This window comes from Rhinopithecus roxellana, chromosome 12 (assembly GCF_007565055.1).
Source record: "Rhinopithecus roxellana isolate Shanxi Qingling chromosome 12, ASM756505v1, whole genome shotgun sequence".
In the NCBI taxonomy this organism is placed as follows: Eukaryota; Metazoa; Chordata; class Mammalia; order Primates; family Cercopithecidae; genus Rhinopithecus; species Rhinopithecus roxellana.
Window position 1 is genome coordinate 22,471,087 of NC_044560.1, and position 23,384 is coordinate 22,494,470.

The 23,384-nt window shown below is 60.2% G+C and overlaps 1 protein-coding gene across 7 annotated transcripts in view; it reads left to right on the forward strand.

Annotated features, from left to right (window-relative positions):
* Nucleotides 1-23,384, forward strand: part of MEGF6 (multiple EGF like domains 6) — a 128,130-nt gene that overhangs the window by 12,949 nt on the left and 91,797 nt on the right. For all 7 annotated transcript variants that reach the window (XM_010361767.2, XM_030941607.1, XM_030941602.1 and 4 more), the window contains exons 3-4: nucleotides 3,453-3,562; nucleotides 19,577-19,681. In XM_010361767.2, the coding sequence (XP_010360069.2) occupies nucleotides 3,453-3,562; nucleotides 19,577-19,681 (215 nt within the window). The remainder of the gene's footprint in view (nucleotides 1-3,452; nucleotides 3,563-19,576; nucleotides 19,682-23,384) is intronic.

Consider the following 23,384-nt stretch of genomic DNA (forward strand, 5'->3'; position numbering starts at 1 on the left):
AGTAGGGTGGGAACCTGCTGTGGCCTCAGTTTCCCCAACTGGCTCACAGCAGCGGTGAGGATAAGATGAGCCCCCTCCCCGGGCTGGCCCCGAGGTGGCTGTGTTGTGGTAGCTGCGGTCAGAAGGGCAGTGGGTGTCAGCCCCTCGTCTGCCTTCAGGGCTGTGGAGCCTGCTGCCAGCCTCGGGCAGGGCCGCGGGGTAATGGGTGCTGCAGCCCGGCCCAGAGTAGTGAGGCTGTGAGTACAGCTGAGAGAGCGCCTGGGTGTTCAGGGGTCTTGCTCTCAGGCCCCTCAGTGGGTACTTCCCCGACAAACCCAGCTGGGGGGGCCTGTGAGTAAAGAGGCTCCCGCCCTCTGAGGAATGAGGTCCCTGAGAAGGAAGGGGTGGGGGAGGGGCTCTGAGGGTGGAGCTGCCGCTCGGGTCCCTCCCGCCAGGCCCACACTCCCTGAGCCGTGGCCTCCACTGTGAGCTGGTAGCTCCAGAAGGCAGAGAAGTGGGCACCCAGGGGCAGCCTCATTTCCACAACGACCCCCGCCCTGCGGGCACCAGCTCCTCAGCATTGGAGCCCACGTGAGCTGGTGCTGGCTGCAGGGGAAGGAAGGGCTGGTCTTCACAGGGGCTGCAGGGGCAGCAAGGGTCATTCCCTTTCGGGGGGATGGAGGGGGTGGTCAGTGGCCCGGGGAAGCAGCACATAGCCCGGCACCATTGCAGCCCGGGAGAGGGAATAAATATTTACCATGCACAGGCCCAAACACTCTCAGCTCTGCCAAATATTGTTCACTGTGGTGGTCGGTTTCTGTCCGGGCAAGTGGTTTCATGTCCTGCCAAGACGGGGTTTGGGAGGCGCTCCCAGAGCGTCTCTGCAGTGCGCGTGCATGAGCCCACGCTTCCGGGAAGCAGCCGCCCGCCGGCCCCTGGCCCCGCTTGTTTGTTGGGTCAGGGTTCCCAGGGCCCACCTCCGGCCTCCCATGCAGCAGCCCCGGCAAGCTGGGGGTGTTTTGTTACCCAGAGACGGCAGCCTGGCTGCCCCGGCCACTCCCAGAGGCTCAAGGGCCCTTGATCCCAGGCTGTTGGCTGGGCCCCTGGTCACCGCCCCTGCAGACAGCGGCAGAGATGGGGGAGGGTGGCTGGCTGTGGGGTCTGCAGGCTGCGGGGCAGGCCCGGGGCGGGTGCATCTTCAACTCCTTCGTTTTCTCTTCCTGTGTCTGTCTGCCTCGCCTCTGTCCCTCTCTGCCTCTGTCTCCATCCTCCCGCTGTGCACATCCACATGAGCAGTTGTCCTTGCAAACACAAAGGCCTCAGAGCCCTGGGACCCGTGGGCATGTGCCACGCAGAGAGCTGTGTGAGAGTCTCCTGCCACTGCTGCAGTGAGCCCCGATGAACCAGGTGGCTTCAAAGCAGCAGGGCTTTATTCTCTCCCAGCTCCAGAGGCCGGAAGTCTGAGATCAAGGTGCGGGCAGGCTGGACCCCAGGGGCTCTGAGGGGACGTCTGTCACAGCCCCCAGCTCTGCTGCCAGCTGTCTGGGAGTGCCTTGGCTTGTGGCCGCCACTTCAGTCTCTGCCTTCCTCTTCACACGGCCATCCCCTGTGCCTGCGTCCAAATTTCCCTCTTCTTATAAGGACGCCAGTCACTGGATTGGGGCCTCCCATCCCCTGTGAATGACCTCATGTTAACTAGATTGCAGGTGAAGCAAAGACCTTATTTCCAAGAAGTAAGGTCACATCTGGGTGGGCCTGAATTTGTGTGGACATTAGTCACTGCAGAACAAGCAGCAGGAGACAGGGCATCCGGGTGGGCAGGTGGCACAAGTGGCCATCTGTCTTGCTGGTTCTTGCTAGAGTGAGGGTGGAGGCTGCTTGGGTGGTGGAGGGGTGAGGACCCAGGCATCAGGGTGGCTCCCCGGGGAAGGACGGCAGGGTTGGTGGGCAGGTCCTGGGGTTGATGTGGCCCATGCTCTGAGGAAGCAGGAAAGGAGCTTCCTTGAGAGGCAGCGAACCTTCCAGAAGGCAGAGAAGTAGGCACTCGTGTGGAAGAGGCCTCGTTTCTCTGATGACCCCAGCCCTGCCTGAATGAGCTCTCTGGTGGCAGTGGAACCTGTGCGAGCTGGTGGTGGCTGCAGGGCAATGAGGGGTCGGTCGTCACAGGGGCTGCGGGGTCTGCAGGCCCACCAGTCCTCTCCAAGGGTTGTTCACTTTAGGGGGCATGGAGCGGGTGGTTGGCGACCTGTTGGGGGTAGCTTGAGTTGGAAGAGTCCCAGGCAAGGAGGAATTGAGACTTAGGAGCCCCAGGCCGGGGGTGTGATGGTGGGAGGCTTGCTGGGGCTGTGTGGGCTGGGGTGCCCCCACCTCCCACCCTCCCTCTGCTCAGGGCAAGTCCCAGAGTGGGAGAGGCAGGCCCCTTGCCAAATGCTCTGCCAAGACTTCCCATGCAGGGGGCTGGTGATGCCTGCAGGAGCAGGGTGGAGACAGGGGCTGGGCAGGGCATGGCGCAGGGTGTCCTGAGGTGACCCGGCTTTGCGGGCTGCATGGTGTTGGCGGCCTGGGGCAGCCTCTGGACTTGGGGAGAGGGACGGCGTGTCCTCTGGGTAGCTGTGGTCTGTCTGGCTGTGGGCACCTTCTCACACTGGCCGTGTTGGGCTGCCCATTCCCAGGAGGACACTGGCATCTCCCAGGGAGCCCTACCATTTTCTGCTCAGCCTTAGTGACAGCCCCAGCCCGTCCCATCCGAGCAGGAGCCAGCCTGTGGACCAAGGCTGCCCTGGCCACACTGCCCCGGGGAAGCCCTCCCTGCCTGCCCGCTATGGCATCTCCTCTCTGACCTGGGCCCACACAGGTCCTCCTGCTGCTCCCCATAACCACTTCCTCCAGGTCCCCTCTGTCTCCCCAGCTCAGCTTTGTCCTCCTAGGTGTAGGGGTCAGTGGCCATGACACCTGTGTGTGGGGCTCCTACTGGGGCCATCTGCTTCACTGGTGGACTGAGAATATGGAGTCTGAACTGGCACCTCCCCTGTCTGGCACAGCCCACCCAGCCCCGGGCACCACAGGCCCACTTGGCTCATCCCAGAAGCCATTCTGGCTCCAGGGCTAGGCGCTCTCTAGGCACTGAGAGCCAGGTGAGCGGTGAGATGCGCATCCCAATGCCAGCCTGGAGCCAGGACCACCGTGGGGAGGGAAGGGGCCGGGCAGAGGCAGTGGGGTAGTGTGTTCCCGGGTTGCATGCAGCACAAGGCCACTGTCGCTGGCTCCAGCACAGCCCCTGCTGCCTCCATGCTGCCGCCTCATTCAGAGGAACCTGGCTGGGCATTGGCATCAGCCACCCCACTCGAGAACCTTGGTTCCACAGCCTGTGCAGCTGGGAACTCGGCTGATGCAGTCAGTTGCCCCAGGGGTGAGTGAGAGCCAAATACAGCTGGTCCTGCGATGGTAAGCACTTCCCTTCTTTTTCTTTCTAGAACTGTCTACTACATGGGCTACAGGCAGGTGTATACCACGGAGACCCGGACCGTGCTCAGGTGCTGCCGAGGGTGGACGCAGCAGCCCGGCGAGCAGGGCTGCCTCTCGGGTGAGTGCCGCCTGCGCCTCCCTGCCCTCCCCTCCACCTCCACCCCAGATGACTCAGCAGAGTCATGAATCTGTGCCTGGCCTGGTGGGGATCGCCCTTCCGCGGCAACACGAGCGACGCAGGGGCCACTCGCTCAGCAACGCCGCTTGCCAAAGGCTGCAAAAGTGACCTCAGCTGAGGCTGGCAGAGCTGTGGAAAGAGAGCTGGGGCCGGGTGGGGTCAGTCCACTTTGCTGGCTCTGCCAGAGGATGGGAGCCTGCCATTGGCAGGGTGTCTGAGGGTGTCCTGGGGCCACGCATTGGTGTCTGTGGGTTCATGTACCCCTGAGCCTAGTTCAGGGTTCACCTGCCATACCACGCTCACTCCCAGCTCCCTGAGTCCCTCTCCCTGCCCCGTTTCCCTATACCATGTTCTCCTAAGGCCAATCTGGGCCGGGTGGCAGGCCTCAGCCTCAGTGGGTGCAAGGGAGCTGCTCCTTCCTCTCTCTGTATGTAACCAGCACAATTCAAGAGGCCTGTGCTGCGTACAACCTGACCCAGGCAGGTGCTGGTGTGCTGGGGCTCAGAGGTGCGGGCCCAGGACTGGAATTGGGTGGTCTGAGCTGAGCGGGCGGCTCTCAAGCCTCTGCTTTGTGAAAGGACTGGGACTCACAGCTACACAGGTGTTTGGGAAGAGTTTCAGGTGTGGGGACAGGAGTCCCACAGGTGCAGCTGCCTGGGCAAAGGGGTCAGTGTCCCCCGCTGGGAGGGGTCGGCACAGAGGTCATGGGACCCTGTCCCATAAAGCTGGTCTCCGCTAAAACATTGAGGTGGCATCCTGCCAGTGAGGGACAGGCTGTGCCATGGAGTGTGGCTGAGAGTCACGCACTCCCCACATTTTTATTTTTGTTTTTTACTTTTTATGTTTATTTATTTATTTATTTATTTATTTATTTATTTATTTATTGAGATGGAGTCTCGCTCTGTCGCCTAGGCTGGAGTGCAGTGGCTGGATCTCAGCTCACTGCAAGCTCCACCTCCCAGGTTTATGCCATTCTCCTGTCTCAGCCTCCTGAGTAGCTGGGACTACAGGCACCCGCCACCTCGCCCGGCTAGTCTTTTGTATTTTTTTTAGTAGAGACGGGGTTTCACCGTGTTAGCCAGGATGGTCTCGATCTCCTGACCTCGTGATCCGCCCGTCTCGGCCTCCCAAAGTGCTGGGATTACAGGCTTGAGCCACTGCACCCAGCCTTATGTTTATTTTTTAGAGGCAGCGTCTCACTCTGTCAACCAGGCTGGAGTGCAGTGGCACCATCACAGCTCACTGTAGCCTCAAAATCCTGAGATCAAGCGATCCTCCCACCTTAGCTTCCCGAGTAGCTGAGACTGCAGGTGTGCACCACCACGCTGAATAATTATTGTATTTTTTGTAGAAACAGGGTCTCACCATGTCGCCCAGGCTGGTCTTGAGCTCCTAGGCTCAAGCAATCTTTCCACCTGGGCCTTCCAAAGTGCTGGGATTACAGGTGTGAGCCACCACGTCCGGCCAACACTCCCCACATCAAGGGTTAACGGGCAGTGGGCTCCCCCGGACTCCAGTGACAGGAGCAGAACCCAGCTGTAGGGGTCTTTATGGCAGGTAGTTGCCTGGAGCCGCAGGGGCTCTTCTCACACAGGAAGCATGCAGACTGCAAACCAGGGCTGAAGTTGCCCGTCCTGGCTCGAGCTCCGGCAGGAAAAGGGGAAGAGAAGGGGTGATGGCCATGTTTTTCCATTAGAGGAAGTGGATAATTTTCTCCAGGAAGGGAGGAGAGTAACAAGGAAGAAGGAGGCGACGGGGCCTCTGCTGGCAGCAGGGAGGGTGTTGCTGGCCAGGCGCCCCTCGGAGGGGGTCCCAGCCTCCACTGTCACTGATGGCGCCTGAGCTGTGCCCTGTTTCTCTGCTCCTGTCGTCTGGGAGGAACAAAGGGGTCTTTTCAGTGGGGAGGGGGCAAACATCAAAGCCAACGTTCCCCTGAGTTTCCACTCTGAGGCAGGGATTCTGGGGCCTGCCCAAGGGGATTCTAATAATGAGGTGAAACAATAGGACAGCTTGGAGCAGGGCGGGGGCGGGGAGGGGAAGTGGGGCTGCCAGCCCAAGTCCCCAGCTTTATCGGGGGGAGAGCAGGCTTTTTGCTCCCAGGGGGACTTGAAGGCCCAGCTGCATGGATGGCTGGGGCAGGGCTGGGGGTGCCCCTGGGCCTGGGGTCCTAGGTGGGGCAGGGGCGGAGAGCCCGGGCAGGGAAGGCAACTGCAGGTAGAGGTGTGCACGGCCGTGTTCCCCCGATGCCGTCCCCTCTGAGCCCCGAGCTGGGCTCTGGCTATCCTTGTGTACACCTTGTATTCACCTCCATCAGCAGTGATCGTCTCAGAGTCAGGCTTGAGGGCAGGGGAGCCCTCTGAGACCTGCTGTGGGGACCTCAGGTCTCGATGGTCCCAGCAGGGCCTAGTGAGTGTGCCCGTCTCCATCACCAGCCTGGCCCGAGGTGAGCTTTGGGCCTGTCCTGCCAGCTCTGTCTGCCTGTGCCGTGGCCAGGCCGTAGGCCGCCATCCGCATATGGGACCCTGGGGCCTTAGGAAAACATGGTGGCTCTGCCCTGGCCGGGCTCTGCTGGCCGGAGTGGGGTGGAGGGCGTCTTGGCTGAGACCCTCACCAGGGCAGCCTGGGCTGGGCTGGGTGAGGAGCTGGGCTGAGGCCGGGGGCGGGGGGCAGGGGAGGGTGGGGGTCCTGGTTGTCACGTTGGCAGGGTCCCCACACGGATCCTGGACTTGAGCTTTTCTTATTGTTTTTTAAAAATTCGTTTTTAGCGCAGGATTTGCTTGTTTGTGTGTTCTACTTTTATTTGCTTATTTTCATGGCCCCGGGAAGCCCTGTAATCTGCTTCTCCGGCCGCTCTGTTCACCCCCACGGCTGGGTCCCAGCAAATGAGGGAGGCGGTGGGTGGGTGGGAGTCAGCGTTCACACGGGCTATGCCTGAGCCCCAAGGGTTGGAGGGGTGCTTCCTGGTGTGTCTTGTGCTAGCCATGGAGTCATTCGTTTATTTGGTCACTCAATTGTTTGCTGGGTTTTGGCTCAGCTGCTGCTGAGTACTGGGGGTTCGAGGACCCTGGCAGCGGGTGCTCACCCACGTGGAGCCCATGGCTGGGAGGCTGACCGTGAGCAGATGCTTCTCATGTGGCCAGGGTGTGACGAGGCCTGCAGAAGTGAGGATGGGCAGATGAGGGCCAGCAGGGGTCTGGGGGGTGGTGCTGGGGACTGCAGGAGTGTCTGGGGGCAGACACTGGAACGTCAGAGAGGGAGCAGTGAGTCAGGGTCAGCGGGTGGCCTGGCCAAGGCTTTTGGACCTCCCTTGCCACGAGGCCTCCAGTCCAGGCAGGGAAGCCTGCAGGCCCTTCCTCAAGCTGCCCCTCTCAGGGGAGTGGGCTGCACGCCGGGACCCGCAGGCCTGGGGGCCCCGTGCCAGCCTCTCTCTGGACCGGCTGCTCTCCCAGGGCCACTGTGTGAGGTTGTTGGGCCGGCCAGGGCTGGGGGCTTCTCTGCATCCCATAGGAGCGCCCTGGCAGGGCAGAATGGGTGGCCTTGGGGACCCTGGCCTGGCCTGAGCCAGCGTGGGGAGCAAGTGTTTGTTGATGGGCTGGATGCCGATGCCTGTCCAGGCAGCCAAGAGTGGAAAACATGGCTCAGTCCTGGGCTCAGTTCCCCCAGGTACCTGCTGAGCTCTGAGACCTGGTAGCCGCTCCCACCAGCCCCCTTGCTGGAGGCCCCATCAGGCCTCGAGCTCCAGGACGTGGGTGTGACAACGTCCACCTGAAAACCTGGGATTAAATGAGTCACTTCATGTGGAGCCTTTGCTTGGTGCCTGTATACAGTAAGCGCTCAAGCAATGCCAGCTCTTGTTCTTAGAGGAGGAGGCCTGGGTGCAGCCTGCTTGGCCTGTGGTGACTCCTGTTAGCAGCAGTGACCGTGGCCGTGGCACACACGGTGATCGGGCACCTCGGTCACGGCATCTCTTGGCCAAGGGCTTGGGTACAGGGGCTTGTGGGCAGGGCTCTCTGGTGACGGAGCCCAGGGCCTTACCCGCTGCTCGGTGGTTCTGGGACGTCTCTTCCCGCCTCCCCATGCTCAGCTGAGGCTCTGCCTTCCTGCCCCGGGTGAGCCGAGCGTTTCCGACACCACGTTCCAGCTCTATTGTGCGCTTCCCATCTCTGCCGGCTCATGCAAGGAGGGCAGGGCGCAGCTGCTGGCGGGGTCAGGGGCTTATGTTGGGTGGGAGTCTCAGGGTCCCTGCAGGTGCCAAAGCCCCTCAGCCCCTGGGAGGCTCTCCCTCTGTGGGGTCAGCTGAGAGTCACGCGTGGCTGCTCACGGTCTCCCCAGCCAGTGTGCCTGTGGGCATTGGGGCCGCACCCAACCAGGGTCCTCCCTGCTCCCCAGCCCAGGGCACCGCTGTCCTTGAGAGCCGGAGGATGGCAGTGGGGTGCACGCCCCCGTGCAGTACAGACGCTCACTCTTTAGAGGGCCCTGTGGGTCAGGGCTTGGCTCTGCCTCTGCCTTCCCTTTTCTCACCCTTTGCCCCTTCCTCGTTTCTCTGTCGCCCTCCAGCCCCTGCTGGCAGGGGAAGGACAGGGGAGGCCCCTGAGCCAATGATGTCCCCACACCCCTAGTCACTGGAGATTTCCTTGCTTCCGTGTGACCTGGAAACCCGGCCATGGAGGACAATGTCAGGACCTGGGAGCCCTGCCGTGTTTGTGTAGGAGCGAGCAGTAGGCTGACGCCCGTGAGAGACTGGCCGGAAGCTGCTAATCGTGTTATGATTTCCCTGAGAGCCACTTACTTAGTGCAGGGTGGGGCGGCGGGGCCTCATGACCGGGCCTTCCCAAGCCCATGAGGCCCTGCAGAGCCTGTGGCCCGGGTGCAGTGGGGTTTGGAACTACTTCTCTTGCTGGGGCGTGTCCTTCCTGCTCAGGGATTCTCTGAATTCTGCTTTTATCATGATCCAGTGCCAGATTTTTCCCAGACCCTGACAATGTTTCAGCCAGAGTCCCCCTGGTCCTGGCAGCACCAGTTACCTTGGGCACCCCTCCTCCAAGCCGGGCTCCCAGGTGGGCAGAGTGGCAGATGAGTGCCAGCCTGGAGCAGCTGACTCGCCGGTCCTTCCACATGTGCACCCTGAGATGGAACTGTGGAGGAATGAGGCCCAGGAAGACCCTGCCTGCAGTCCCCCATCCCCCGCAACTCTTCATATGGGCTGTGCTGGCCTGGCCTGGGGGAAGGGGAGGTCCCTGGATGGAGAGGCAGGGCCTCAGTGTGGAGCTAGGAGCTGCACCAGCTCCGTGGGCTGTGACAGGCACTGGGACGGGATCCTGTGCTCCAGTAAGTGCTTCCTAAACCAGAGTTCAGCAGATTTCTTTTTTTGCAGGAATTCTCAGAGCCTTTAATATGTGAATGTGCTCTGTGGATTCCTGAGACAGACTATACAGGCTTTTCTACACTAATTGCGCCTTGAATCTAGAGGCTGTCTTAGAAAGGAAAAATAAAGAAGCCACAAAGTCACAGAGATGAAACAGTACCCTAAAGTCTGTGTTGAACAGGGCTGATGCAGGCGATCTGCTTGACACATGGTCATGGAGGCCTGGCAGCGGCTGGCATGGTGCTCAGGACCCAGAGGGTAGCAGTGAACAGAAACCTGCACCTGCCCTGACCTCCTGGGGCTCCTGTCCTTGCAGGGGACACGCAGGAAAGGATGAAGCCGCCATGAGAAATGCTCGCCATGAGAAATGCTATGGAGAAAAGTGAGGCAGGAGGAAGGGGCAGAGGGTAGGGTGAACTACGGCTCGCTCCATAGTCAGAGCTGAGTGGTGTTGGCTTGGATAGGGGTCCAGGAAGGCTCCTCTGTCCAGGTGGTGGTGGTCTGCTGATGTGAGGGGTGGGCCTTGCACATGCCTGGGAAGAGATCCCAGAATAGGGAATAGAAAGTGCGGGGTCCTGAGGCAGGATCTTGTGTCTGGAGCAAATGGGACGGGCGTGGGGTGGGGGGGTGCAGATATGAGCTCCCGGGGCTGCCGCAGCAAGGGACCACAAGCCAAGTGCTGAAGCCAGCGTGAATGTGCTCTCTCTCAGTTCCGGAGGAGAGAAGCCTCGGATCAAGGTGTCAGCAACGCTGTGCCCACTCCTGAGGTTCTGGGGGTGGGGGGTCCTTCCTATCTCTTCCAGCCGGTTCTGGGGGGGGTCCTTCCTATCTCTTCCAGGGGGGGGTCCTTCCTATCTCTTCCAGCCGGTTCTGGGGGGGTCCTTCCTATCTCTTCCAGCCGGTTCTGGGGGGGGTCCTTCCTATCTCTTCCAGCCGGTTCTGGGGGGGGGTCCTTCCTATCTCTTCCAGCCGGTTCTGGGGGGGGTCCTTCCTATCTCTTCCAGCCGGTTCTGGGGGGGGGTCCTTCCTATCTCTTCCAGCCGGTTCTGGGGGGGGGTCCTTCCTATCTCTTCCAGCCGGTTCTGGGGGGGGGTCCTTCCTATCTCTTCCAGCCGGTTCTGGGGGGGGTCCTTCCTATCTCTTCCAGCCGGTTCTGGGGGGGTCCTTCCTATCTCTTCCAGCCGGTTCTGGGGGGATCCTTCCTATCTCTTCCAGCCGGTTCTGGGGGGGGGGTCCTTCCTATCTCTTCCAGCCGGTTCTGGGGGGGGGTCCTTCCTATCTCTTCCAGCTGGTTCTGGGGGGGGGTCCTTCCTATCTCTTCCAGCCGGTTCTGGGGGGGGGTCCTTCCTATCTCTTCCAGCCGGTTCTGGGGGGGGTCCTTCCTATCTCTTCCAGCCGGTTCTGGGGGGGGGGTCCTTCCTATCTCTTCCAGCCGGTTCTGGGGGGGGGTCCTTCCTATCTCTTCCAGCCGGTTCTGGGGGGGGGGGTCCTTCCTATCTCTTCCAGCCGGTTCTGGGGGGGGTCCTTCCTATCTCTTCCAGCCGGTTCTGGGGGGGGTCCTTCCTATCTCTTCCAGCCGCCATGGTATTTCGTGGTTGTAGACGCCTCATTCCCCGCTCTGCCTCCGTCTCTACGTGGTCGTCTCCCCTCTGTGTGTCTCTGGGGCCTTTTCTGTAGGCCCTAGGGCCCACCCTAATCCAGCAGGGCCTCATCTCAGTCGTGGTCTTCACATCTGCAAAGATCCCATTTCCAAGCAGGGTCACATTTGGAGGTCACAGGAGGACAGGAATATTTGGGGGACAGAATTCCCCCCACCACAGGGGGGATAGGCCTGGGGCCCTCATGAGGGCAGGGGCAAGATCTGTGCAAAGGACGGGCTGGGCCTGCTGTGCAGGAGCAGAGGTGGCAGTGAGGGCTGCTTCATGGTGGCCCTAATGAGAGGTGACAGGGCTGAGTTTGGGGGATCAGGAGGGGTGGAGAGAAGGGGTGGGATTCTGGATTTGCAGATGGAGCAAGAACTGAGTCTAGAGAGCTTGGACCTGGCTCTGCCTCTGTGAAGGCTGGGGCTGCAGGACCTTGGAGCCCCTCTCTGTGCCCAGCCTGCCTGGCCCTCGACTCTGGGGCAGACCCTTAGGTACCCACGACCCAGGGAGGGTGCCTTAGTGCGACTACCCAGAGCTTCTCTCCAGGCTGTCCCACCCCCTCCTGGCCACTCCTGTCCCCTCCTGTTGACTCCTGTCACCTCACCTCCTGGCCACTTCTGTCCCCTCCTGTCCACTCCTGTCTCCTCCTGTCCACTCCTGTCTCCTCCTGTCCCCTCCTGTCCCCTTCTGGCCACCCCTGTCCCCTCCTGTCTCCTCCTGTCCCCTCCTGTCCCCTCCTGTCTCCTCCTGGCCCCTCCTGTCCTCTTTTGTCCACTCCTGTCCCCTTCTGTCTCCTCCTGGCCCCTCCTGTCCTCTTCTGTCCACTCCTGTCCCCTCCTGTCTCCTCCTGTCCCCTCCTGTCTCCTCCTGGCCCCTCCTGTCTCCTCCTGGCCCCTCCTGTCCTCTTTTGTCCACTCCTGTCCCCTCCTGTCTCCTCCTGGCCCCTCCTGTCTCCTCCTGTCCCCTCCTGTCTCCTCCTGTCCCCTCCTGTCCCCTTCTGGCCACTCCTATCCCCTCCTGTCTCCTCCTGGCCACTCCTGTCCCCTCCTGTCTTCTCTTGGCCCCTCCTGTCCCCTCCTGTCCACTCCTGTCTCCTCCTGGCCCCTCCTGTCCTCTTCTGTCCACTCCTGTCCCCTCCTGTCTCCTCCTGGCCCCTCCTGTCTCCTCCTGGCCCCTCCTGGCCCCTCCTGTCCACTCCTGTCCACTCCTGTCTCCTGGCCACTCCTGTCCCCTCCTGGTCACTCCTGTCCCCTCCTGGCCCCTTGCTACCTGGGGGATGCTGGGCTGTCCAGGGAGGACAAACATATTCTCAGGAAATCCATGGCCTGTGCAGGCTTTGACTCTGTAGGGAGGTGTTGTGATGGTTTGTCTCATGAGCGGTGCAGGCTCAGAGATGACCAGGTCCATGCACGATCATGTCTTTCCACAATGTCAGACTTTATTGATGCTGTTTCTGTCACAGAGGCCGTGAGCTCCATGGAGTTCCCGAGGAGGCGGTTCTCCTTTGTGCTTCCAGTTTACTCTACAGTCAGAGCCACACGCACACAGGCTCCCGCCACTCCACACGCCCGTCAACATTGCAAACTATATATCATAGTGTACTTAATATATAAATGCTATAGATTAAACATTTCACAACAAACAAAGTCACATTGAACACTGGGAGAAAACGAGATAGGAGAAAGGGTTAACGGGAGAAAAGACAAAAAAAGACAGAACAAAGACAAAAAGCATCTCCTGGTCTGGCCCTGGTGGCCTCCGTGGGCCTTGCAAGGGACTCTGATATGGCAGAGACTTTGGGGCAGATGCTGACTTCTTTCCACGAGGACAGCCCTTTTCAGCAGCTGAAGGCCTGCTCGTGTTATGACCACGGAGTCCTCAGTGAGGCCTGAGAGTGGAGTGTGCTTGTTTGTGTTACATGCAGTCTTTAGTTTTTAAATTTGTTTATTAAGCAAAAGGCATCTTGTCCTTGTTGGCAAAGTGCCCTGTGAAATGTGAAATAGAGTCTGACTCTTAAGATGGAGTTATTTATGTCAAGGGTGCTATCTACGGCTTGTGTTGTTGCAGAAACCCGGGACAGAGTTGGTGCCCTTCTGCCTTGTACACAGGTGGGGTTGGCAGAATCGATGGGGGTCCAGGCCACTGGATACTGCCCTGGATCTGGGCTCTGGTGCACCTGTGACCTTGGCACCTATAGTCGGGGGTGCCCAGGGTGAGGCCTGGGCTTGGGGCCCCGTGTCCAGCTGTTGGACCATCAGGCTGGCGGACCCTGCAGTCTATCTCTCCTCGTTGGTTGTCCGGGCCCCACAGCCACTGCCCACCTGGTTGGCTGGGCCTGCTGGGAAGGGGCTGCAGGGCCCTCTGTGGACCCCGGGCTGCCCTCCGCTTTCCTGCCTCTGCTGTTTTCTTTTCCTTTTGCATTCTGGCCGCATGCCAGCCCTCAGTCCCAGCGTGGGAATTGGCGGAGCTGATGCCCCAGGCTCTGGGCTCCCTTTTCCTCCATGCGAACACAGCACAGGCTTCACAAATGGCCTGGCAGGACCTGCTGTCCCACTGTGACCCCCCCCCCCCACACCCCAGGTCTCTCCTCCTGTGGAGTTGCATCCAGACTCACGGACCCCTGTGCCAGGCACACGTTTGCATCTGGACCTGCCGCCCACCAGATGAAATCACTTATGTACCGCCTTGCACAGATTGACGCGCGCACACACACACACGCATGTGAACACACATCTGTGAGCACCTAGTCACGGTCATGCCCAGACATGCTCACTCGAGCGTGCATAAGGCCACACGCCACATACATGCTTATGTGCAGACATATGCTCACACACCGTGCTCAGTCATATGCACAGGACATGTGTCCTCACACACACAGGATATGTGTCACACCCACACACAGGACATGTGTCCTCACACACACAGGACATGTGTCCTCACACACAGGACATGTGTCACTCACATCCACACACAGGACATGTGTCCTCACACACACACAGGACATGTGTCACTCACACCCACACACAGGACATGTGTCACACCCACACACAGGACATGTGTCCTCACACACACAGGACATGTGTCACTCACACCCACACACAGGACATGTGTCACACCCACACACAGGACATGTGTCCTCACACACACACAGGACATGTGTCACACCCACACACAGGACATGTGTCCTCACACACAGGACATGTGTCACACCCACACACAGGACATGGGTCCTCACACACACACAGGACATGTGTCCTCATACACACAGGACATATGTCCTCACACACAGGACATGTGTCACTCACAACCACACACAGGACGTGTCCTCACACACACACAGGACATGTGTCACACCCACACACAGGACATGTGTCACACCCACACACAGGACATGTGTCCTCACACACACACAGGACATGTGTCACTCACATCCACACACAGGACATGTGTCACACCCACACACAGGACATGTGTCCTCACACACACAGGACATGTGTCACTCACACCCACACACAGGACATGTGTCCTCACACACACACAGGACATGTGTCACTCACACCCACACACAGGACATGTGTCCTCATACCCACACACAGGACATGTCACACTCACACCCACACACAGGACATGTGTCACTCACACCCACACACAGGACATGTGTCACTGACACCCACACACAGGACATGTGTCACACCCACACACAGGACATGTTTCTTCACTCACATACACAGGACATGTGTCACTCGCACCCACACACAGGACATGTGTCACTCACACCCACACACAGTATATGTGTCCTCACACCCACACACAGGACATGTGTCCTCACACCCACACACAGGACATGTGTCCTCATACCTGCACACAGGACATGTCACACAGGACATGTGTCACTCACACCCACACACAGGACATGTGTCCTCACACCCACACACAGGACATGTGTCCTCACAACCACACAGAGGACATGTGTCACACCCACACACAGGACATGTGTCCTCACACCCACACAGAACACATGTCACACCCACACACAGGACATGTGTCACACCCACACACAGGACATGTGTCCTCACACCCACACACAGGACATGTGTCACACCCACACACAGGACATGTGTCCTCACACTCACACACAGGACATGTGTCACACCCACACACAGGACATGCATCACTCACACCTACAGACAGGACATGTGTCCTCACACACACACAGGACGTGTCACACACACACACAGGACATGTGTCCTCACTCACACTCATATACAGGACATATGTCCACAGCCACACACAGGACATGTGTCCTCCCTCACACCCACACACTGGACATGTGTCACTCACACCCACACACAGGACATGCATCACTCACCCCTACAGACAGGACATGTGTCCTCGCACCTGCACACAGGACATGTGTCACTCACATCCACACACAGGACACGTGTCATTCACACCCACACACAGGACATGTGTCACACCCACATAGAGGATGTGTGTCACTCACACCTACACACGCTCCCATTCATGGCTGCAGCTCCATCCTTACACCTAGCCCAGAACTTCCTTCTCTTTCCCTCTTCAGCATAAGAGCTGCCCTGTAGGGTGGTGGGTGGGGAGCCCCGTGACGCCTTAGAGTCCCCAGGCATCTCCGGGCTGGGAGCCCCATCCAGGGGGTGTGCAGGTGCTGAGGGCAGCGGCCTTACCGCCCTCCCATGCCTCCCCGGTGCTCAGGGGCAGAGACCTACCCTGAATTCTGTGGTTACCATCTCAGATGCAGGCCTGGAGACTGCTCAACAGAAGGGGCAGGAGTCCCTGATCCTCAGCTCTATCCCCGTTCCCTGGAGGGCTCTGCTGGTGCGTGGTGAGGGGACGTGGGCCTGCCCTCTGGTGCAGGGGGAGCACAGGCCATGAGGCACAGAGGTGGTGCCAGTCACCAGAGTCTGGAGTGATCCTTAATGGCAGCCAAAGTTCCTCCTTCTGGAAGGTTCTGGGTGCACTGCCCCTACTCCAGCGATCATCTTTGGAGAGCTGGGGTGGTGGGCGAGGAAGGATAGGAAGGCTTGATCCGCCTGGTGGTCACCCCAACTTCCCATAAGATGGCTGGGTTGTTCAAGGGACAGGAAGAAAAGTTGCCAAGGGCTCTAGCCAAGCGGCAGCTCCAGAGAAGTGGCTCAAGTTCTTCACCTGCAGGAACTGAGCCCCTGGAGGGGAATCCAGTCCCCTTTTCACAGTTAACCTGATTCCAGAAATGAGCTCCAGCCACTGCAAGAGGTGTTTGCTTGTGGTTCAGTTCAATGTGAGAAAGTGGGGGTTGTTAAAGAGGCTACAGACATGGACATGCCACCATGCACTCCCCAAACCTGCCATCCTGTGCCGGTGGCACCCCAGATGCCTCTAAGGGCCCTCCCAACCTTTGGTCTAGGAATTTGAGGTAGACCTGTCCAATTTCACCCCAAAGCAGACGCCTGGGAAGCTGGGCAGCTGGCAAATGGCCACGGTCCTCACTGCCAGTTCCCATTCTTTGAATGAGGGAGAGATGTGGCCCTTGACGGCTTTGGAGGCCGGGCTGCTGCAGGTGGCTGTGCATTGTCAGGTGGCTGTGCATTGTCAACACATGCTGCAGTGGGGAGGGGATGTGGACGGCATGGGGACATCTACCAGGAGCACCTGCTCGGTTTGGAGCGCTGCTTTGTGCATCTTTGTTTTAGGGCCTCCTGGTGTTTTTCCACCCTTGGGAGGGAGCAATGCCTTGTGCAGCCCTCCTCCTCCATCCCCTTGTGCCCTCCCTTTCCCCAAGGAGCATCCACAGGTCCCTCTCACACCCAGCTGGCCTGGCCATGCGGTGGTTTGTTCATTCATTCACTCCTTCATCAACAAGCTTGCCAGTGCACCTGTGTGTCGGAGCTGGGTGGGTGACGGTGATCAAGATGGAGTTCGGGGCTGCTCTCAGGGAGCCCGGGGCCTGGCATGGGAAGTGAGTTGTCACCGCAACTGAATGCCTGATCATGGTTGAGAGGCACTAAAGGGGGCAAGAGCGGGGCGCTGTGGGCCCTGATTTGGAGACTGGGCTTAGGGAGCCTCCCTGTGGAAGTGACATTTGGGGAAAAGAAGAGTTGTCCATGCAGAGAGCAGCTTGTTCATGGGAGAACCCCAAGCAGGGAGAGCTGAGTCTGGGGGGAGGCCAGGAGTTGGACGGGGGTCGGATAGGGAGGATCTGGGGACCGCAGGTTTTGTGCTGAGTCAATGGAAAGCAAGTGAAGGGTTTTGCAACCGGGGAACCAAGATCTGAGTTGTATTCCAAAAAGTCACTACGGCAGCGGGGTAGAGAATGGAAACTGAGTGAGCAGGAGAAGCTGGGGCCAGCTAAGAGGTGTCTGTGGAGGGCAGGAGATGACAGTGGCCTTGGTGTTGTGGTGGAGACGAGGTGGAGAGACGTGGGTGTGTTCAAGGTACCCTGAGGGTGGACCCAACTGAACTGGCTTTGAACGGGATGCGGGTGAATGATCTAGTGTGTACGGTGCTATCTCCCAGACCCCTGGTCTGAGCCGCTAGGTGAGCTGCTAGAAGGATTTGCTGTGTGCTCATCCGAGTGACTGGCCCAGGGTCCAGGGAGCATCTTGTGGCCGTGCCCTTCCAGCCCTGGGACAGACGTTAATCATTGGTCTCCGTGTCCTCTTTCTAGCCCAGGATGGAGACCAACGATTAATGTCCCTCCTGGACACTGAAGAGAAGGCAGTGGCTGCCCCGGGCCTGGTGTCCTGCTGGGTGCACATGTGGTGGGGTCTGTGTGCGCCCCTTTCGCCGGCAGAAAGTCAGCTCTGCCTGCCTTGAGAGACGCTGTCCTCAGCCGGGGCAGTGGGTACTCTGGGGGCAGCGGGCACTCTGGATCTGGCTGAGAGTTTCAGAAGCACACTCCTTTTCCCCTTTGTTTCAGATGTAGGCAGATGCTTCCTGGGAGAACAGGGAGGGAGGGAAGGATGTGGAGTTTAGAGGAGGGACACAGGGTGGTGGGCATGGGCTCCAGGAGAGGGGCCCTGAGAACAGGAGGGTGGGGCCCAGCCTGTGGGAAACAGGGTGGGAGGGGGGAGGCAGTGAGTGGCTGCTTTTCCCCGGGCTCGGAGATCTGGGCAGGTCCTGCCTTCCATCCTTCAGCAGAGCCCAGAGAGGGCAGTGTCCTGGGGTAGACTCCGGGCTGGCACCTGCTCCCCACCCAAGGGTGACTGGTCTTGGCTGTTTGGGGCTGGAGGCCTTCAGGACAAGGAAAACCGAAGCCTTCGTGGTGGGAACTAAACACAGCTGGTTTGCTCTTGCAGCTGCACGTGTCAGCAGGCTTCAGGCCTCCACACCTGGGACACGGATGTTTCCTGTTGCTGGGCCCCAGGCTGGTCCTCTGTCCCTGGGGAATTTCCTCGGCTGCTTCCAGGGTCATGGCAACTTCCATCCGGCTTCCTTGCAGCCCCCCGGCCCCCACCCTGTCGAGTTCGGACACATCCTCTGGCTGCACGTGTTTGGCTGGAGGGAAGAGGCTGGTGGGGCCTGGATGTGGTCAGATGCGTGTGAGGGCCCAGGCGGGGAGGGGATGCCCCCATGCCCGGGGCAGCGGTGGTGGCCGTGATTGCAGGAGGTGTGGAAGGAAGAAGCTTTCACAGGGACCCGTGTTTCTCTGTGCCAGCCCAGACCCAGGCCCGGTCCTCCTGATCCCAAGTCCAGATTTCGGTGCTGGCTTTGGGCACATTTGTAAATGGAACGGCCACACAGGCCCTGAAGCCCGAGCCAGTCATGGCTCACTCTGTGGTCCAGGCCAGGTAATGAAGTCTCTACGCCTCAGTTTCCCCACCAGGCACAGCCCCTGGTCCGGGGCTGCTTAGATGATGAGTGGCTGACCTCTCTCCTCTCAGCTGACCTGGCCTGTGCCTGGGAATCCTGGGAGCCCTGGCCCAGCCACCGCAGGTCCCACATGGCTAGAGCTTCCCTCCCGACTCCTGCCAGGGGTGCCATGAGTGACACACAAACTCACTGAGCCCACAGGTCTCACAGGCTCTGGGTGGAGCAGGGGGTCCCAGGTCACTGCCCTGACCATGCAGTCACCCAGTGAGCACCCCTCAGGGGTGAGCGCAGACCACCCACCTTGGCCCTGCCCTCCCGAGTAGTAACGTGCAGGGTAGGGGTTGCCCGGTGAAGGAACTTGGTACTGGAGTCCCCGGGGGGCACCTGGTCCAGCCTGGAGGGCACCTGCTGTGGAAGGGGCAGCGAGGCAGTGTGGGGCTGCCAGTAACGGGGCTGCCTGCCAAGCCACACGGCACCCCCCTCTCTCTAGAGACCCCGCCTGGCCTCTCAGGTCCAGCTGTGGCCTCCTCCACCCTCACACCCTGGCCTTGCTTTCCCCAGGGAGCCCCAGGGCAGCTGCTGTCAACACTTGGCTCCCCACCTGCCAGGACCTTACCTCATCCCCTCCCTGGGGTCCAACTGGCCTGGGCCGGGGCCACCCCTCCCTGGGAATGGGGCCAACCTAGTAGGTTCTACCATAAGGGCCTTGAGGGGGGTCCTCAGCCAGCCCTTGTAGCTGTGCAGTGCTGACCACTGGGCAGCCCACCCCTCCCCACTGCACCCCCACCTTCCCTCCTCCCACCCCTCCCCAGCCCCCACTCCCTGCGCACCTTCCCCAGGAAATGCCCTTGGCTCCTCCCCATCTAGGTGAAGTGAGTTAGGGCTTTACTGCACTCTAAAGGGTTCCGCCTAACCCCGACTGCATGCAGCCGTGGCTGGGGGTTGGGGGACACTGCAGCCACCATTGCTGGCTGGGCAATGTGTGACCCAGGACAGAGAGAACAGGGCTGGGGACCTGGCAGGCTGGGTGGGCTGCCTGCCCGAGAGACCCTGAGGCCTCACCTCCCCCTGCCTCGCCCCTCCTTGTCCCTCTCACCGATTTTCTCCTTCCCTCCGCAGCTGAATGCAGTGCCGGCTTCTGTTTTCATGGCGGCCATTGTGCGCCAGGCTCAGCCCAGCCGTGCCACTGTCCCTCCGGCTTCCAGGGACCCCGCTGTCAGTATGGTGAGTGCAGCCCCTGGGGGCCCTGGTCATGGCCAGCCTGTGGGCGAGGGGCAGAGATGTGTCGGCCACTGGCTGTCCCCAGCACAGCTGTGTAGGGCACACCTTGAGTGAACGGGCGTTCTTCTGAGGATGTTCTGCAATCCCTCCACCAGTTCTCTGCAGCCCCTCTGAGGGTGTTGAGGGGAGGGGTGACCCCGAGAGACCCCTCAGTGGATGGTGCTGAAGCATATCATCTCGGCGCCCACCGTGCCAGCCCTGCTGTTTATAAAAGGGGACACTGGCCCCCTAGAAAGGCAGAGGGTGGCCAGGTCCCAGGGTCTCCAGCTGTGCTGCCACCTTGCCGAACTGTGGTTGTCCTCAGTGTTAAAAGATGGGGGACACCCCGGGGTCCTAGCTGAGGCGACTTGGTGAGTAACTGCAGCACAACCTAGACAAGATTCCCTCACAGGCCCCAAAGACCAGGTTGAAGCAGAGCTGGCAGTGGGGAGATGCTTGCAGGGAGTGGGGATGGGCTGAAAGCAAGCCACCGGGGTGACAGGATTTCTGTGAGGAAAAGTGCGTGCCAATGCGGGGAAAAGCGGCAAAGCCTCGTCCTGATTCCTTTGGGTCATGGGAAGCGGGAGTCTTCCCTTCCTCTGTGGCTTCCTGCTGTGTCCCGGGTTTCTTCATCCTAGCCTCACGCAGCCTGAGCCACAGCCGTCCCAATGGTATGAAACACTCCCGGTGGCCCTGGGGCTTTGGGACTGCTTGTGTGGTGGCCACCGGGGCTCCATGCCAGGCAGATGCCAGGGCAGAGTGAGAGATATGCTCCGGCGCCCAGGCAGACAGCAGGGGGAGACTCGAGGAAATCAGAGGAATCAGGAGGTCCCCACGTTTGTGAAGGGCACCCCTGCCCACTCTATGTTCCGCTGGGGGCCGGGCTAAGGAGGGGTTCTCGAGAGGTGCTGGGTCACCCCAGAGTTCTGAGCTGGGTGCCAGCAGCCTGGGGCATTGGTCATTGTTGGAAAGGAGGACGGTTGGCGCTGGAGGGTTTATTGAATGTCCTCTGTTAGCTGGGACGGCCCCTGCCAAGTCACCGCGAGTGCCTGCTGCTTCCTGGATGCTGGGCGGCTGGGAGGGCTGCTGCCCCGGCCGTGGACTGAGATCCGGCTGTCTCGTGTGGACAAAAGGGCCCCCCCAGGTCCCCTGCCCTGTCACTGCCCTGCGACATCCAGGCTGCAGGCCTTGGCCAGGCCTCTCTGTGGTCAGGGGTGACCCGTCCCAGCTCCGAGGGCAGATGGGGGTCCACACAGGATGGAGTGGGCTCCGACTGTCACGTTTGGCCTCTTGGGAACTGTAATTATGGCCACAGGTAGGAGTTGAGAAACGCCCCGAGGGCCTTTCCGTCTCATCTGTCTAATCTTTTGGCAGTGTGCGCCGCTTCATTTCGGTTTCACACGGAAATACCAGGGCTGACTGGGCTGACTGGAGAGGTTTCTGGGACAGGGCTGTGGCTCACTGGTCAGCCAGGCAGAGCCTCTGGTGGTCTCTGTTCCTAGGGGAGGGCAAGGAGGAGGTGGCCTTGGGGGGTGGCCTTTCCTGGCTGTGTCCTCTGGGAGGGGATGGAGGACACCTGACCTGCCCCCTCAGGGCTGGCCTCCTGCCCACCGTCAGTCCCCTCCTCCCACCTCATCTTTGTCAGGAGCCTGCTTGGAGCCCCCTGCTCCATGAGACCCTGACACGCGGCCCCCGGGGCACCAGCAGGCACAGGGTTTGTAGGAGGCTCACTGGGGGCTGCACACCCTGTGGGGGAACTCGGTGTCTCGTGGTGGCAGGGTGTACTCAGGTGCCCTGTGCCCTACCACCAGCCTCTTGGCTTTGACTTCTGCGTCACAGACTCTCACGGCACCTGGGCTCCAGGCTCAGCCTTCAGAGCGGCAGCCCCATGCCCCGGTCACCGTGGGAATGCACCGCAGAGTGGGGAGGCTGGAGGCCGGGCGCTCCCAGCAGCCCCATGCCCCGGCCACCGTGGGAATGTACCGCAGATCAGGGAGGCTGGAGGCCGGGAGCTCCCTCCTGGCTCCGAGCCACTCTCTTCCCGTGTCACCTCATCAATTCCACACTTCATTTGCTTCCTGAAAGAGGAAAGCAAGGTCCGGGAGACCCGGCAGCTGCTGGTGCTCAGCTCACAAGTGGCCTAGCTGGGGCTGAAGCCAGGTCTGTCTGAGGGAGTGCCATGTACTCCCTTCTGGCCATGCTGCCACCTGGTGCAGGGACAAGCCTTGGTCCTGGGGGAGCCGCTGAGATTTGCTTCGGAGAAGAGGGGAGCAGGGTCCCCGGCAGGGCAGGAGCGTCCCTACCTGTGGCTGGCTTGTGGCCCTTGGGTAGTGAGCCTCCTGGGAGAGTGGCCAGTTAGGGCAGACGTGGCCTTCACAGGGGCAGTTGACAAGCTGGAGGGTGGCCGCCCGGCCTCCTCCCTGGTCACTCTCTCTCGGAAGAAGGGGAGGGTGTGGAGGCTGGGTGTGCAAAGCCGAGGGTACAGGGCTGAATTATGCGGGTCGAACTGTGTAGGGTGAAGTGTGCGGGGCTGAATTATGCAGGCCTGGGCATTCAGGATGGAGTGTGTAGAGCTGGGTGTGCAGGGCCAGGCCTGCAGGGTTGCATTGTACAGGGCCAGGTGTGCAGGGGTGGTGTGTGCAGGGCTGGGCACGCAGGGTGGAGTGTGCAGGGCTGAGTGTGCAGGCCGGGTTTGCAGGGCCAGGTGTGCAGGACCAGGCGTGAGGGGGTGCTGTCTGCAGGTGTAGCCCCTGCGCTTAGCGCTCCCACCTAGACCTCTCACCATCACCTTCCTGTCCCTCCTCCACTCTGGGTCTGGACATTGCAGACCTGAGCGCAAACACAGTTGAGAATATTTAACTAACCCCCCAATTATAATTGATTCCAGTTTTGAAAATAAAAGCCATATTTTCTGGTTCCCCCAAATTATTTCATTTGAATAACAGAGTCGGGGAGGGAGACAGGAACTCTCTGGGCCGCTATGGAGGGCAGTGGTGGGAAGGAGCCCTCCCCGCTCCCCACAGCCCCAGCTCTCCCTCCTTGGCCCAGACGGGGTCAAGTCTCGGGTGTGCAGCAGGCGGGTGCTTTGCAGCAGTTTCCCTGAGGCCTTGAAAGCCCTTCCACAGAAGCAGCGGGAGCTGTGGGAGCACAAAGCGGGCCTGTCTGCCCCGAAGGTGGAGGGCCTGGCCTGGGGCAGGGCCTGCAGTGAAGTCTTCCCCGGCCCAGTGCAGGCCTCGGTGCAGTCAGAGTCAGGGCCAGCTGCTCATTTTGTCCAGGGCTGGCTTTGGTATTCCCCAGGCCTGTGCCTGTGTGACTGCTCCACCTCTTGGACCCCGGTCCCCCTTCTGTTCAGCAGGGAGGAGATATGGCAATGTTTTGTGCAGGTTGCGTGAGTCCATGTAGGTGAGGCCCAGAGTGGGCCTGGCAGAAGGGTCGGGAAGTGGGGGTCGTGGCAGGGACAACCATTGTGATGGCTCAGGTGCAGACTTTGTCCCCAGCTGGTATGGTTTGGCTGTGTCCCCACCCAAATCTCACCTTGTATCTCCCATAATTCCCACGTGTCATGGGAGGAACCCCATGGGAGGTGGTTGAATCATGCGGGCGGGTCTTTCCCGTGCTGTTTTTGTGAGAGTGAGTAAGTCTCATGAGATCCGATGGTTTTATAAGG